Source organism: Cyprinus carpio, chromosome A23 (genome assembly GCF_018340385.1).
Source record: "Cyprinus carpio isolate SPL01 chromosome A23, ASM1834038v1, whole genome shotgun sequence".
In the NCBI taxonomy this organism is placed as follows: Eukaryota; Metazoa; Chordata; class Actinopteri; order Cypriniformes; family Cyprinidae; genus Cyprinus; species Cyprinus carpio.
Window position 1 is genome coordinate 10,346,414 of NC_056594.1, and position 16,960 is coordinate 10,363,373.

Below are 16,960 nucleotides of genomic sequence, written 5' to 3' on the forward strand. Positions count from 1 at the left end.
TTCCCATCTCAGACCCAACATTCTCTGCTGACACTCACGCAGCGCGCCGTCGTTAATGAGGGCAGACATGCTGGTGATGAGTTTAGCACACACTTCACTCATCTGTGGACGGGACACACTCTTAGCAGTTTCGTGGCAGCGGTAACGCTCATAGCTCTGCTTCCGTGTGACGGAGGTGGGGTCTCCCGCAGTAAACATCTCTAGAGAAGAGTAACGAGGAAGAAGAGCAATCTGAGGAGGTGAAGAGATGAAAGAACAAGTCAAATTTAGACAGAACATGAAGAAGATCTCATAAGAGCTGAATAAAATCACAAATTGATGCTTACAGAGTCAACGAGTACGAAAGCATTAGTTGAGGTAATGATGCTGTTCCTGTCAGCATAACGGATGAACTCCACACGCAGTTTGTAACTCACTCCTCTCTCCAAACACACCGGCTGAGGCAGAACCACAAACCTGCATCAGTGCGAAAGAAAGAAAAAAGAATGAAAGGATAAACAAAAAAGCAAGAAACAGCAATAACAAAAACAAATGACTACAAAAAACAATAAACAAAACAAATAAAAAGCAACAAAAAAACTAAAGAAAACAAAGAAAGAAACAACTAAAACAAAAAGATTAAAGCTAAAAACAAACAGCAACAATGAAAACAAAAGAAAAACAGAGAAAGAAACAAATAAAACAAAAACATTGAAGCTAAAAACAAACAGCAACAATAAAAACAAAAGAAAGAAAAACATAAAAAAGTGATAAAATCTGTATTATAAGCAAAACTGAGAATATTTTGGAATACAAGAGAAGGAAAACATTAGCCTACTTGGTTTGCTTAAAGGGATAGTCCACCAAAAAAATTTAAGTGCATCAATTTCTCACCCTCATGATGTTCCAAACTTGAATGACTTAATTTTTTGGAAAAAATTTGTTTTGAAAAATGTCTGTGTTTTTTATGTTATGAAGGTAAATGTGGCCCTATGTTGTTTTGGACACCACTGACTTTCATTATATGGGTAAAAACAGTTCTTCAAAATATCTTTCATTGTGTTCCACAGAAGAACAAAAGAACAACATGAGAATAAGTAAATGATGACAGAATGTTAATGTACTGACCTGGATGGACTGACCCTTAAAACATTTGTACATGTGTTTCACAGACCTGGCACCAGATGGGAGTGATACAGTCAGCAGATCATCAGCAGGGATGGTATTTCCACATGGACTGCTGGTAGGTATGGGGCCAGGTCTGATAACCATAACACGGACCTCCTCCCAGTCCCGTGGCATCTTTAAAAACACATAAATGCACATAATAATACCCATAACACACTTTGAGTAGCCTATGAAGCCAGTGGGGAGACATGTAATCTACCTGAAGCTCATAGCGAATGAGGATGTCATATTCCATAGAATATGGAATGTTGTTAATGGCGAACTCCAATGTACCACCTTCAGGAGCCCGTGCAAATCCAGTGCCTGTCCACGAGACGGGACGGCCCGGCTGGTACTCTCTCTCCTCAAACACGGAGCCCTATGAAATATACACAAATGTAGTCTTTAGCGACTGTCAAAATGAATATCCATTTTTAAAACTGTACATTATAATGTCGTGTAAATTCACTTGCATTTAAATCTGATTTTAGTTCATAGTGTTTTACGTTTAATTTCTTTAGATGATTTAGTGGAGAATTTCCATTTACTATATTTTTATCATATTTTAATATTTATTAATATTAAATAATTAATGTATCAGCCTCGAGTTCAATATTTGATCATAATATTTTTGGAAGACATCTGTATATCTTTCCTTTTGGCACTTGGCATGCACCTTTGGTATTTTGAAAGAAATTTTAAAATGATGAAGTACTGTACATGGGGCTAAAAAACAAATCTTATTATTCCCCCCTTCTTCACTAACTACACCAACCATTACATCATTCACAGCCTCATAGATGTAGTGGTCGAGGGCCATAAAAAAATACCCAGACTCCACCTGGTTACACTGGCGACCAATCATGTGACTCCGACAGTGACACTGCCCTGTTTCCATTGAGCATCTGCAGACAGTTAATGACACAAAGTTAAAAATGTATAACTTTTATGTTATTAATATAAACACCGCCAAAAGACTGAATCCCCATAAACTGAAAAATACGGACTGGTTGTCTGTAGCTCCACCCACATCACAGTCACAACCTCTGCAGCCACCGGCATCATGACTCAGGGCCCAGTGCTCAGGCTATAAGAAAAGGACATAGAACACAAGCAGGTGTGATGTATACTAACAAAAACAACACACAAACCACAATAAAAATACCATGATACTTTGATATATATACCATGATGTCATGCTAATCAATTACCATATGCAAATACCATGACAAAAATAGAAACAAATTACCATGGTACATGCCCTTAAAATGAAATGACATCACTAATACAACAGACGTTTATTGCTTGTCTAATTTCAGGATGCAGCTCTTCCTCTCATTCCATTTTAAGCTGTGTGTAAACCTACACCATCCTCCATGAACCCTTGGGCTAAATGCAGACACAGAGCTCTACTGTAGAGCAAATACTATTATTTCATGTTACCACACAGTAGAGGGGATGCAAAGTATCACTAAAATCATGAAGTGCAATCTGGTGAATGATAACTTAATGTTCTCACAGAAGTTTATGGGGAATAATAAGCTACTAAAAAAGGCAATCTTATTTTTCAACTCTTCTTACCAGACATTGGTTGCAGCTGTGTCCAGTGACGAGCCGTTTACAGAAGCAGTCTCCGCTAACAGGGTCGCATTGGGAGCTACCTGACACTGTACCCCTGGGGTCACATTTACATGCTAAAGTAGACCGGTGAAAGAAAGACAGAATGATTGAGTATCAAGAGTACTAAAAAACTGTGCTCTGAAATGTCAAATTATCTAAGAAAAATACTGAAAAATTACTGTTCAAAAATATGGGGTCAGTAAGATTTTTAAAAATAATTTAATACTTTTATTCAGTAAGGAGGCGATAAATTGATCAAAAGTGACAGTAAAGACATTTAAAGACAAAAGATTTCTGTTTCTAATAAATGCAGTGCTTTTGGACTTTCTATACATCAAAGAATCCTAAAGAAAAATGTTATTTGATAAAATAAATGCAGCCCTGGTGAGCATAAGAGACTTCCAAAACAAAAAATATTTCTGACACCAAACTTTTGAATGGTTATTTACATTGGCTATCTATGCTTTAATTGGTCATGATCATTTCCTCTATTTTTACATTTAGATTACCTTAATCTGTTCAACTTCTTTCAGCTGTTTCTTAATGCTCACTCCAAGTTCATCTTTAAAAACCCTAATAATTTTGCAAATCTCAAAATGAACATAATTTTTCATACTGTACATTTTAATGTTGTGATGCCAAAATTCACAGTTTTTTTGTGCTTTATTTTTTATTTAGACAAAAAAAAAAAAAAAAAACAGAATATTGGCCATTTATCAGTGACAGCATGTAAATAATTGGTATTGGGTCGCACTTACGTTGGCAGCCACGAGGATCACTAGCACTAAGCCCAAAGAAACCAGGCTTGCATTTATCACAGCGTGGGCCTTCAACGTTGTCTTTACAGCGGCACTGCCCAGCGATCATAGCCAGAGAGGGGTCATCATGCCCGTCACAAATGCCTCCATTCAAAGAACCATCTGGGTCACAGTCACAGGCTGGTGGAGAGAACAGAAATAAGCAATCATATATAATGCATACTGTCAATGAATTTGCTGAGCATTTAGCCCCATGTCACACTTACCCACACAGACTCCAGGGTCTCTGATGTCTCGTGTTGGATCCTGATAGTAAAAAGGTTTACAGGTCTCACAGTTGCGGCCCATGGTGTTGTGGAGACAGTTGTCACACACGCCTCCACTGACGTTCCCCGTAGCCAGATACACCGCCATGTCAAAGTGACACTGGTTAGAGTGACCGTTACAGTTGCATTCTAGGAAAAAAAGGAAAGTGTTAACCGTGTCATAAGAGATGTATGTCTCTATGTACTTTATGAGCTATATTATTATGATTCTTCATTATTACTCTTGCAGGCGTTAGTGTTACGACCCTCAGCTGGTCTCCAGGGCAGGTCATTATAGAAGTCATCACACTGTTCACAGTTCAGTCCTTTAGTGTTGTGTTTGCACACACACCTCCCGTGTACCTAGAGATGGAAACACTGACTTTCAACTTCTCTTGCAGTATTAACCTCCCTGGTGACTTAATGTTTGCCTTCGGATACAATAAGCTGATAATTTTTTTCATGTTATGGTCGATAACAAATAAGTGTTCCACACTAAAATTCTATACAGCTTTGTTTAAATAAACTATATATAAATAAAACACTAAAAACAAAACCGTTTTAAATGGTACAAGTGAATTTAGGCATCACAATATTTTAATGTGCATTATGAAAATGGATATTCATTTTGAGATTTGTTAAAGATTACATTTAACAATGTTATTTAATTATTAGGGCTTTTTGAAAATTAACTTTCAGTGAGTGTTAGATGACAGCAAAGATAATATCTAATATTAACCAAAACCATTAAATCTAAAAATTCTCCAGTTTTGTCTGATAACCAATTAGGTACTAGTACATTATGCATCCCTACAACTAGCTAGTTTTGTAACTCACCATGCCCTCAATGTCATCCCTGATCCCGTCAATAGGAGCACATTCAGAGGCATGGCCATAGCAAAAGCAGTTGCCCCTGACAACCAGCTCATATATGGCATAGTAATATTTCTCTTTGATCTCAGTCCGTGAGTCCAGCAGGTTATCACCCAGAGTGTGCAGCTTGGTTAAGTTCAGACGGAGATTAGTGATCTTCAGCTGGTCTGCGATATGAAGACATTGGGTTTAGTGAAGTATAATGGACCATAAACCAAGCAGAAAGACACTAATGCTATTTATGATGTGATGTGATGTGATATTTTAAATTGTAATAATATTTCTATGATATTACTGTTTTACTATATTTTTTATTAAACAAATTCTTGGTGAACATAAAAAACAGTCAAAAATCTTACTGACCAAGTGTATTTACTGTCTGTAGAGTATTTACTGTCTACACATACAATTCTAGTAAAAGACATTCTTAAAAAATGAACAGTTTTGAACAGGTCTGGCCCTGTTTAACACAGTAATAAAAGTAATTACAGATTTTTGTAACAACAAAAGTGCTTACATTTTTAGGTTATGAAGCCTAAATGACATTGGGTGTCAGAAAAAATAACCATCATCAACCACACAATCACGACCACCCAGTTATGAAAACATCCTTCCACCCCTTGTAAAAAAAATCCCTTAACCCTGTTAAGCCATGACCTCTGACCCCTTCCCTCAAGCCAATGGTCTGCTCCTCCATGGAGGCCTTTACGCTTCACAGACACTCAATAAAGTGGGATTTGTGTGATTTATAATATAAACAGTGGGAGGGAAAATCACGAAGTTCTAGAATCGTGCATGTGTGAGGGGCTTTTATCTCAACATCAGAGATCAGCGAATGCAGCTTCTGTGCACATGTTGGTTCCAGTCATGCTCTAAATGTTCAGTATAACAGAAAGTGAGAGCCACACAGAGAGTAGGAGATCAATTTATACACACTCACACTGTGCATATTTTGTTTGTATTTTAGTGCACATTTATAGTTCAGTTTATTTTCCATTCTTTTGTTTTTATTTTCATTTTTATACCATGTTTTTACTTTAGTTAAAAAATGAAATGTTCACTTTATGAATTATTTTACTATATTCTTTTCCTGCAAATTCAATGTAAATGTGTATGCAACTCTTACTTATATACACCATACACACAAGTTACAATGTGCAGAGGAAATCTGAAAGAGGGAAAACTAAGTGATAATTTGGAAGAAGAGACAAAAGAAATGTCTAGAGTATATGATATGTAGAGTGCACCTGTTTATGTCTCTGTGTTGGGTTATTAGAGCACATCTGGTTCATTATGTACTGGATCTGAATTATGTCTCATCTGAAACGTTCATTAATTCATATTTCAGTTACTTCTCAGCTAACAAGTCCATCAGAAAAAAAAAACTTTCACACAAAAAACACACACACACACACACAGACACACACATTTATTGACACCAGTTAAATTTATATTAATGTATTTGGATAAAAAAAACACCTGCAACACAAAAAATTCATCACGTTCCTATTATAAGAAGAAATAGGTTATTCATGCTGTGCCTAGTAAGTACTTTAGGTTAGCTAAAGTACAGGAACAACAACCTGGAGGAGGAAAAATCAGCTGCTATTTCCATGTAACATGCTTTAATTTTAGATCCCTCCATCTGACATGTAATAAAGAGGCAGGATGGACAGCAGCAAACTGGAAACTGAATTTGATTTAGATGTTTGCCAGTGATGGAAAAGAGAGCAAAACCTTTCAATGCAAATAGCTGTGAAATATACAGTCAACGTTTAGGATTGTTAAGGTTTACTTACTCTGAATGTTAGGGCTGTAAGGGTCTTCGATCTGGATAGCAGGCTCAAGAACACGATAAATCACCTGAGAGAAGAGAAAGTGCAAGTCAACCACCTAACAAATTAACTGACAAATGAACAAAGTCTTCCAATTGAATACCTCTCACCTCTCCTTCTGTTGACGGCTCAATGTCAGAATATCTGGACTCGCAGATAACATCATCAACCTTACGAAGTGGACCTTGGGAAATTCCTGGGAAGGTAGACTCACAGTCAAAGGCGAAGTAACGGTAAACCTGCCAGGTTCGGCCAAAATCTGCAGATCGCTCAATCAACATGGCCGCTGGACGGAAAGTCTGTGTACAAAACCAGTTGACAGTATGAGGTCAGTTTTCATGGGTGATTTCTTAAAGGATAAAAACTGTCTTACCTTAAAAGTCATGATGACATGAGTAAAGTGAAACTCTGCCTCCAGGTCCAGCTGAAGATAAACATCAGACTTCCCTGAGGAGAGAAGAGAAATCATGTTTCACATTAATGATCCAAGAGGTCAACGCTGGCTCAGCAATTTCACAAAAGACCCCATGACTGTAATGAGAAGATATTTTTGTAGTAACACTACATTTTTATGGTCTGCTTTAGATGTTTTAAAGATAAGACATTCTCATTTACTAATACTCTACCAATTCGTTCATACTTTTTGCATAATTTAACTAATTTAAGCAAACTGAATGCACAATAAACATACCTTGTTAATAACCAATGATATTTAACTAGTGCCAATGCGACCTCCATGCAGCATTTGTTTTGTTTTGTTTTATTAAAACCCAAAAACCATAAGACATAAAATGTCCAAACATTAGTGTTGCTGTGAGGTAGATTTTGCTCTATACTGTATGTTGGTTCAACATTTTCAGAACTTTAATGACTTCAAACTGATTCTTATTTTATTATATTATTTGATTCTTATTTATTCTTATTTTACTTGTCTTTGCTAGCAGAATACAGGTGTTTTTACACTCTCATTGTAACCCAGAGTACACGTGAAACACAATAACAACACAGCGACTGCAGTGAACAAGATCCTGTATTTTTCTTCCTGAACCACTTTATCTGGGAATTTAATAAGGCTCTGACTAACTCTGAATAACAATGCACAACAATATGCACATTGAAACACAGTGTCCTACAGTGACTGAACAGAGCTAGAAATAGATGGGATGGTTTAACAATCTACTTTTGTTCTGTTCAGCTCTTACTTGCACAGTTCATTATTCATCTGGAGCGACATACGAACTGTATTCTGCAGAGCTGGCACCATATAGAGCTCACCTGTGCCTCTCTGCATTACCATTACAAAGCTGTAACTCAGTCCACTGCAGCGGCCCTTTGTGTGACTGCTGGATTTAACCTGTGTTTCATAATTAACAGCTAAACTGGAAGGAAAGGGACGCTGAGGAAAAGAGAGACAGGTTCTACCACAGCCGAAGAGAATGAGGGACCAGAGTCGGGGGAGAGGCCAGCGGAGGTGAAGTGGAGCACAAAAGGAAATTGACTGAATGGCTTGCTGTTTTTTTAATGCATGTTTAAGTGTTTTGCCTGGAGGAGGAAGTCGTTAAGTCGCTGCCTTTAAACCTCAATGCCAAAGAACCATTAAAAAGACTACTCGCATGTACAGCACCTGATTTTTTCCTGTAGAACATGTGACACACCATAAAGAAATCTAGACAAAGGGCAGTTTCCACGAAGAGGGTACATAACAGTGCCTACTTTTTTTCTATTCATCAGAGCAGCTGATGAGAACAGTTTGAGACCAAATGTTGGTATCTAGTTACTGATCAATTAACATTTCCCACAAATTAAAAAAAGAATGTATTTGATCATATTCTCTAACGACTAATTTTAAGCCTTAAAAAGTACACCAAATTCGACACCAAAAAGTACCATATCCAGTATCCACTCAATATCGATATAGGGGTCATGACAGGGGTCCACTTTTGAGACATGCTGAACAACTAATCTACTGTTCACTAAATTGCATTTTTACAGAAAAGTCACTGAAGCCATAGTGACTGTGAGCAAAAATAGTGACCATTTCTTGTGAACACCCAGAATGAATTCCTTAACTGACAAACACACAGCTGACAAACAGGGGTTTCACTCTCTTATACTATAAAAGGAACTTTGTTAAGATGTAAAGAGGTATTGTTTTGGATAAAATGACATTTAAGATCTAAAAAAAAAAAAAACTTGCTACTTTGAAAACAGATAAACTATCATATAACTACAGATAACTATCATGCTATGGAAAATGTAGTTAAGTTAGTAGCATCACTATTTTTAGCTAGTTACTCCCCAACACCCAACACTGCAGCCCACAAGTGCACTTAGCAGAGTAAACAATAAATGCTGTGAGTGCATTAGGTTCAGGTATTAGTCTGCAGCTTTTTCTTGATCTCTCAAAGTTTTCTGTCCTTCCATCTCTTCTCTCTTCCATGTTCTGCTCTATTAGAGTTTTGTTTCCCTCTTTCAACCTCTCTATGGGTATGCCAGCAGCAGGCTGTGTCTGTAATTATCTCTAATACTGCAGGGTTAAGGGAGTGTGTGTCTTAGCTTTGAAATACAGCCAAGTCAACTAACAACCTTCCTCTGGTTCTGCACTCTTGTACATACTTCCATTCTGAATATCAATCTTCATCCTAGTACTATACAAAAAGTAGGGCTGTCAATTTAAGCTGTACAATCAATTATGTTTAGCCTACTCAAGGGATCTGAAAGGATTTGATCAAAAATACAGTAAAAGTTCAAATAACTGTTTTCTACTTTAATATATTTTAAAACATCATTTTTTCCTTTGATGGCAAAGCTGAATTTTCAGCAGTCATTACTCCATTCTTCAGTGTCGCATGATCCTTCAGAAATTATTCTGATGTGCTGATTTGGTGATCAAGAAACATTTCCTATTATTATCAATGTTGAAAACAGTTTGCTTCATAATTCTGTGGAAACTATGACACATTTTATGTCAGGATTCTTTGATTAAAAGAAAATTAATAAACACTATCTTTTATAACATTATAAATGTATACATTTAAATGTCCTGGCTGATTACATGCATTAATTTCTTTAAAAAAAAAAATCTTTATTTATTTTCATTTCATTAAACTCTGTTTTAGGCTAATTTGCCCCAGCACTGGGCTTCATTCTGAGGGCATGCATTTCTCTTCCTCAGTCTCTGTGTTATTAATAGATGCCCTAAACTTCAACCTTCTAATAATACATGTGAAGCGTTTCCAGTCCTTGCCACGCAGCTGGGTTTGGAGGGCTCAGGGCTCAAATTTCCTGGCGACATATTACTCTACATTTGACAAATGAAACCAAACGGATGCGTGGATTTCCATCAAAACGTCACTGAAGCTGCGGATTAGCACACATGGTTTTCTGCATGTGTTAATTAACAGTTGGCTGAGGTTGAGCTGTGGTTGATATCTAGATCCAGCTCTGAGCTGTTTGTCTTATAAAGTGTAAAAAGCCTAAAAACAATAGGTGATTATGAAAAATGGACTTTTGATCCAAATTCTTGCTCTCTCACCATTCTCAGACTGCCACCAGGACTTCTTGCGGTGCGGTTTGAAGGTGGTGATGACATTTTCAATGCGGTGACTCGTGGGGTTGGAATAAGGATCATAAGGTCGCCGTGAATCACAGTGGAAACACTTCTTCTCTTCCTAAATAAGGTCAAGGGTCGAAAATGAAAAAAAAAGGATCAGCTCAGCAGTATCAGTATCTTCACAAAAATGGTATGTGTGTGTAATGGTCTGTAAGAACTGGTGTCGGCTCTACCTGCAGATGGCTGACAATGCAGTAGGGTTCTCTCCTCCGTAAGCCACAGGTGGATGAAGCTTTTAAGTTCATCTCTCGACCCACCAAGAGGTCACCAGTTGCAGGGTAACAGCTTCCATGGGTACAGCCATAGGCAAAATCAGGCTCCTGTGTGCTGGCCACTGACAGGACTTTTAAGGAAACAAAAAGAAAAAAAAATAGACATGATGAGCAGAACATGATTGTATTTGTTATGCTGTTCAAGTAGAACCTTCAGTCTGTAGTGTACAAGAAAAAATGTAACATGTAATTCTCGTTCTCTTGCCAGTTTGGCCATCCAGAGCTCAAACAATTTTCCATTAATGCTCAGCAAAGGCCAAGTTTCCACTAAAAGTCCCTTCAGGCTTTGGTGGTGAGAAGCAACATCTCTGTTTTAGTATGATGGGAAATTATTTGGCAATATCAAATTAAGCAAAATCGTGAGAGATTTGTGTCATCAACACAAGACAGTTGCGTCAGTCTGGCATGGTACTATCTCTCACCCTTCTGGCACCAAATACACACACACACGCAAATACCCTCAAACATCCACATATGGCAACAAAACCACCTGGAGCCAAACTCAAAAATAAAGCCTTACAGTAAACTGTAGGAACTGATGGGAAAATGCGTCAGAAATTATCAAATGAAACTCGAGGGAAAACTATCTCTTTCCCCCTTGCAGGCAGAACAACTAACCACAGATAAATCCAGATACACCAAATTCAATTACTGAGCAATGACAAATCTGGCGCTGGTATTACATTTAATCTTCCTGGCAGTATGTTGAACCACAACACAGTGAGAAAGTGGACAGGAGCTGAATTATGGGAAGCAAAGTCTTCAATGTGAATTAGTAGCAGAGGAGTTCTTCTTTTAAAAGCATAGTTCACCCAAAAATGAAAATCCTGTCATCATGTACTCACCGTCATGTTGTTTCAAACCTGCAGGACTTACTTTCTTCTGTGGAACATTTTGTAAAATGTCTCAGTGATATCTCAGTCTTCAATGAAAGTTAATGGGGTCCAGTTTTGTTTTGGACCCCACTGACTTTCACAGAATGGATAAAAATTCTTTGGTGTTCCATACTGTTTTTGAATGTCACGTGGGTGAGTAAATGATGACAGAATTTTTGGGTGCACTATCCTTTTAAATATTCTTGTCTATACAATACCAACAGATGGCAAGAGCAAAATAAAGACATGGATGGAGGACGAATCATTCACTTTAGGGACTGACAAATGGAAACAGTCTACAACCAAAACGATACACCAAAAAAAAGCCAAGATAATAAAGCCCATACTGTTGTTGTATTTTTACGATGATCAAACCGTGTGTCATATATACAGATTTCATACTGTGTCCAAGGGTTTGGTTGAGAGAGCTACCCTTCAGTCAGTGTGTGTGCCACTCTCTGCTCCTGCCTTACATGGACAAGCTCTCAGGAATGTGGGAGGACAGCTGGCACGGCAGACATACCTCAGAGCTAACAAAGACCTGCCGTTGTCTTACTGTACTCACTGAGGAGATCGCAAACTAAAGACCCCACAGCCAAGGTTGCTGTTCCAGAAATACATAAAATGTACCATTATTGTGTTGAATAGAATATACTAATTACAATCAAGGTACACTGTACAATTAATGACTTTTAATAGACAGACAGACAGACAGACAGAGACAAATAGATAGATAGATAGATAGATAGATAGATAGATAGATAGATAGATAGATAGATAGTTATCAGCAGGAGATGGATAGATAGATAAATGACTAGACAGTCTGAAAGACACAGACAGACAGATATGGATAGACAGATCAATAGAGAGACAAATAGACAATCAGAAGAGACTCAAGGACTGTGGTGTAGGTGGTGAATGGGAATCTTAAAAAGAAGATAAGAGGAGTTTGTTTAGATCATTTGAAAGAAGTATTTTACAATGAGAATATGCTGTCTTTGCCAAACCGACATAAATATTCTGTAGTCTGTAACAGCGTCAGCCTCGGTTGATTTATTTTTCTTGCTGTGAATGAGTGAAGGGCTGTTCTAGGGGCTGTACTGTGGTCCTGACAAGGCTCACTGTCTCAGAATAGACAAACTCAGCCTCAGTGTGGTACAGTGCAGACTGTAGTAGGGCATAGTGTGTTCTCTATATCTCTGAAAACACAGCCACACAGTGATTGTGGACTGGCCATATCCCATGATGCTCTCTTGTGTCCTGTTTGAGTTAATCTCCTAGTAAGACCCAGAGGATGAGACAAAGAGAGGGCTTCTCTTTCTCTGGCTTTCTCTCTCTTAAACACATTCCGCCTTTCTCTTGCACTTTTTCATTAAGATATTTTTTCTGTGAATCTAATAAACCTAATAAATCTGTAGTCTTCAGTTTCTGATGGTCTGGGTTTGGCTCAGTGTGCCAGGTAGGGATTATCACAGCTGGGACTGTCTGCTTTGTTCAGGAGCTCCACTTTTTTTTATTCTTTTGCATTTCTGCCCCTCTTAGCTTTCAGAGGGAGATTATTCCCAACCAGGGAAGGCAGAGAATCAAATCCTTGTGCCTGTCTCTATAACCCCAGAGAGCCATTTTAATCCTGGGGACTGTTCATTTGACAGAAGGGGAAAAAGTGACACTAACATGGCACATTCTTCATCAGCTGAGTGACAGAAAACAGCCGGTCACTTTCTAAATAGTCCATTAAGAAGCACAGAGGCCCCTCTGAAAGCAGGGCTTTTACACGAAAACTTACAAAAGCAGAACAGCCATTACACATATCCCAATGATATATCCCGATTCAAACAGTAATTGTTTCTCATTGGACCAAGTGATTTTCAGCATTTACAGGGTTAGTCTGTGATTTTATCGCCGTCTGAATCTAGAATGCCAGTGTTTTTCTCCCACCACGCGAGTAAAAATCCCTGGACGAATCACCTATTGTTTTTTGACAAACACCAAGGTTGTGTGGTAATTTAATCGCCATCCGAGAAGAAACAAGAAATTGATTAAAAATTCAATGTTTAACTCCTTTTTGAGCATTGCAGAACATGAATTTGCATGCATAGTTATTACTGAAAAAAAAAAACACATACTGGAAAGTATTTATAAGAACAATATTTCATAACTGCTCCACCACAGTGAGTGGGAGCTGTTACAAACAAAAAGAAGAAAGAGATGAAAAGCACATGAACATTTGAAATAGGTCATTATTATGGCCGCAACAGTTATGCAATATAATTTTAAAATATAAAGGCATGCAATTACATAAAAATATAAACCAAGCAACTTTATGTTTACCTTATGTAAATAAGAGGTTGCATTAACATATTTCTGCTAATCCCCACATTTTAATGACATCCATCATTTTCAGAGATAAAACGCAAGACAGAAAACCAAATAGGATATTATTAAATATGAATTTATAATTGTTATTCCAAGCATATGACATTTTATTTACATCAGACAATCATGTGACTGGCCACGTGAGCAGCGTGTTGCCAGGTTCGTAGGATCACAGAACTCGCTTTATCCACCATGAATAAATCTCCATCTGAATCCATGAGTTTCATCACTGAGGTGCTGTCACACTAATGTGCCGGAGGGAACACGGAGCCAAGGATAACAGAAATAGTCTTTATTAATCCAACACGGGGTAAATCCAACATGGCAAACAGGAAGAAGACACACGTATGGAACTGGTAGACCCCACAAAACTGAACTGAAAGGACTAGAGTTATAAAAGGCAGGATAATAGGGGAAACACAGGTGTATGGAATGACTAGATTAACGGGGACATGGAACGCATGGGGAAGAAACTAGACACACCTGGAATCAAATGAACAAACCACGGGAGACAGAAACTAGGTCACAGGGGCAAAAACACACACAGACAGGTCCATAATCCTGACAGATGCCATGTAAATTTGTTTTTACAGACGTTCACATGAGAAACAATTACTCTCCGAATATGGATTATGTCAGTAATTAAACACTCAAGGCTGCATTCATTTGATAAAAGTAAAAATAGCAATATTGTATCATTTAAAATAACTATAAAAATACTCAAAAAAGAAAAAGAAAAAATAAATAAATAAATAAATAAAAACTCTAACATTAAAATAAAATATTAAAATAACATTTTCCTGTTTGAATATAATTTAAAATGTAATTTATTCCTGAATTTTCAGCATCATTACTCCAGTCTTTAGTGTCACATGACAGATACAATACAGATAATCAGTCTTCAAATGTTTGTTTTTGAATTGAAATGAAATACAAACCTTTTCCCGATAAGACACGAAGCATGAAGACGATTAACTGTTTACCTGCCCTGCTCTCATACTGTACCACATTAACAAAGTCAATGAGAACTGTGCCAAAAATGTAAAAAATATAACATTCCAAACAATCTGACCACATTCAAATTTACCATGCTTATCACGTTTATCTACAGTATATGGACAGTAATCTAGAAAACAGATGGAATTTAATTAATGTTCTACCTATACCATTCAAAAGTATTGGTTAAGATTTTTTTTTTTTTTTAAATAAACTAATACTTTTATTCAACAGAAATCCATTATAATAGCAGTAAAAACCTTTAGAATTTTTTTCAATTTCAAAATTAACATTAACTTAAATTAATAACCAATGTATTATATTTGTATTTTAAATGCATTAATTAAGGTTAAAAAATTGAACCTTATTGTAAAGCGTTAGTGAATTCTAAGATGAAATGGTGAAAGTTTCTGGAGCTGTTCCAGCTCATTAAAGAGCATGTTCTGTGGGCAGGTACTCTGGGGAAAACGCATACAGCTGAGCATGAATTATAATGTGCTGCACACCTTCCCCTGACCTGCATGAGAGATGAGATCATTCTTCATTCCCCTCAGGACAGCCTGTTAAAGCACTCATATCCAGACAATCACATATGGAGGTATATACAGCTGTGACACACACGTCCACATCTGGAGTAAGCATAAAATATGACATGATTCAGGAAAAGGTCAATGGTCTAAGAAAGAATGAGAAATGTAAAAGAATGTGAGAAAAGTGGTTCAATCTGTGAACAAATCATTCCTTTGAGTCAAGTTCAGATCACAAATACATCCTGATTGATTTGCTCAGTAGAAAAACTGTCCTTTTTAAAGCCCAAGTGAATGGAAAAAAGTGACCAGAACAAAGTCAGTCATGCAGGTTTCAAACAACATGTGGGTAAGTAAAATATAACAAAACTGTAATTTTTCAACTAAACTATTCCTTTAACAACAGAACTTTTTTCTTCATTTTCTCACTCACTTTGCTGCATATATTTGATATACAACCCAACGTCTCTCTCACTTTAGAAACGTCCTCCCTAAGGCGGAAATCTTATTCAGCTCGACTCACATAAACAGACACTTTTCTTCCCTTTAATTTCACCACCTCTCCACCCCCTGTATTCATCCTTTCTTCTATTTTCCCTCCTCCTCCACCTCAAAGCTCTATCAAAGCGTCCTATTGCCCCATTGTTATTGAGTGCAGAGTTCTGCAGTGTTCGGCTGTGACAGCATTCAAGCGGCTCTATGGATCACAGCCACCGTCCTGAATGCGCCGGCTTCTACCTGTGTCCCCACCACACAGCTTTTCACTGGGGGACCTATGATCTCAGCACACATCAGAAGAATGAAAAAAGTCACAAGACAAACAAGCAGGAAAAAGAGATTGAAAGTAGGAGAGTCAAAGGGGATTTTTGCAGTTTCCTCTCCTCCACTTTCACCAAAGCTTTGCCTTTAGAGGAAAATTATGAACAAAGGTTCCTTATGGCTTTTCATGTCATTTTCATCAAGGCTTTCTTTTCTTTTCATCTCTCTCTCTCTCTCTCTCTCTCTCTCTCTCTCCCTCTCTCTGTCTCTCTGAAGAAACAGCTTGACTGGATTATTTCCTGATTTTTGGAGAAAGATTATGATGGAATTTTAGGGTCCTGGTACACAAAATTATAAATTCTATCAGTTATAGAGTGCTTCCCTTAAAAGTTGAATTCTGAATTCTGATTGGTCACACATATTCATTTGCCCTATTTATACAAATATTAAAGGAGATCATCTAGTGGTAGTATTTTTGGTCACTACCAGATGTTCCCACAGCTGGATGGCCCTTCCCGCTAATTGGCCATTGCTTTTGAAAATGTAATCATAAATGTGACGTATTGATGGTAAAAATAAGAAAAAATCAGTCTGCATGTGAATTACAAATGTCCACATGAATCAAAACAAAATCAATTATTATAAAAGCATGAATCAAACTTGAAATGCTGATCATTTCTAAAAAAAAAAAAAAAAAAAATTCTGTGCAACTTTTTTAAACCAGTAGAAAACTCATTGAAAACAGTGAAATACCTCATTAAGAACTGACTCACTGAGATGCAACCATCACCAGCAGGGTGCGCATTAATTTTCCATAACTCACATTCTCTCGTCAAATATTCCTTACTTATTATCCTTTGAGCATCTTTGCTTAAAGTAGTTCTACCTATTCGCCCAATCTGAATGCCAACTCTAGAAACAATTGACTTAATTAATTCAGTCTGCATTAACAGGCAACCACAACTGTCTGTGAACAATAGTGTCAGAGTCTTGCAATCTGTGAAC

General features: G+C 37.3%; 1 protein-coding gene across 1 annotated transcript in view; it reads right to left on the bottom strand.

Moving 5' to 3' along the window:
- The window catches only part of LOC109064189 (laminin subunit beta-2-like), a 32,441-nt gene that overhangs the window by 11,946 nt on the left and 3,535 nt on the right, over positions 1–16,960 (bottom strand). The window contains exons 3-18 of the mRNA XM_042713030.1: positions 10,324–10,493; positions 10,073–10,208; positions 6,911–6,984; positions 6,648–6,836; positions 6,502–6,565; positions 4,667–4,869; positions 4,072–4,192; positions 3,791–3,979; positions 3,525–3,704; positions 2,728–2,840; positions 2,154–2,233; positions 1,913–2,051; positions 1,367–1,525; positions 1,154–1,281; positions 327–456; positions 39–231 (exon numbers count right to left, since the gene is read on the bottom strand). Of these exons, the coding sequence (XP_042568964.1) occupies positions 39–231; positions 327–456; positions 1,154–1,281; positions 1,367–1,525; positions 1,913–2,051; positions 2,154–2,233; positions 2,728–2,840; positions 3,525–3,704; positions 3,791–3,979; positions 4,072–4,192; positions 4,667–4,869; positions 6,502–6,565; positions 6,648–6,836; positions 6,911–6,984; positions 10,073–10,208; positions 10,324–10,493 (2,268 nt within the window). The remainder of the gene's footprint in view (positions 1–38; positions 232–326; positions 457–1,153; positions 1,282–1,366; positions 1,526–1,912; positions 2,052–2,153; positions 2,234–2,727; positions 2,841–3,524; positions 3,705–3,790; positions 3,980–4,071; positions 4,193–4,666; positions 4,870–6,501; positions 6,566–6,647; positions 6,837–6,910; positions 6,985–10,072; positions 10,209–10,323; positions 10,494–16,960) is intronic.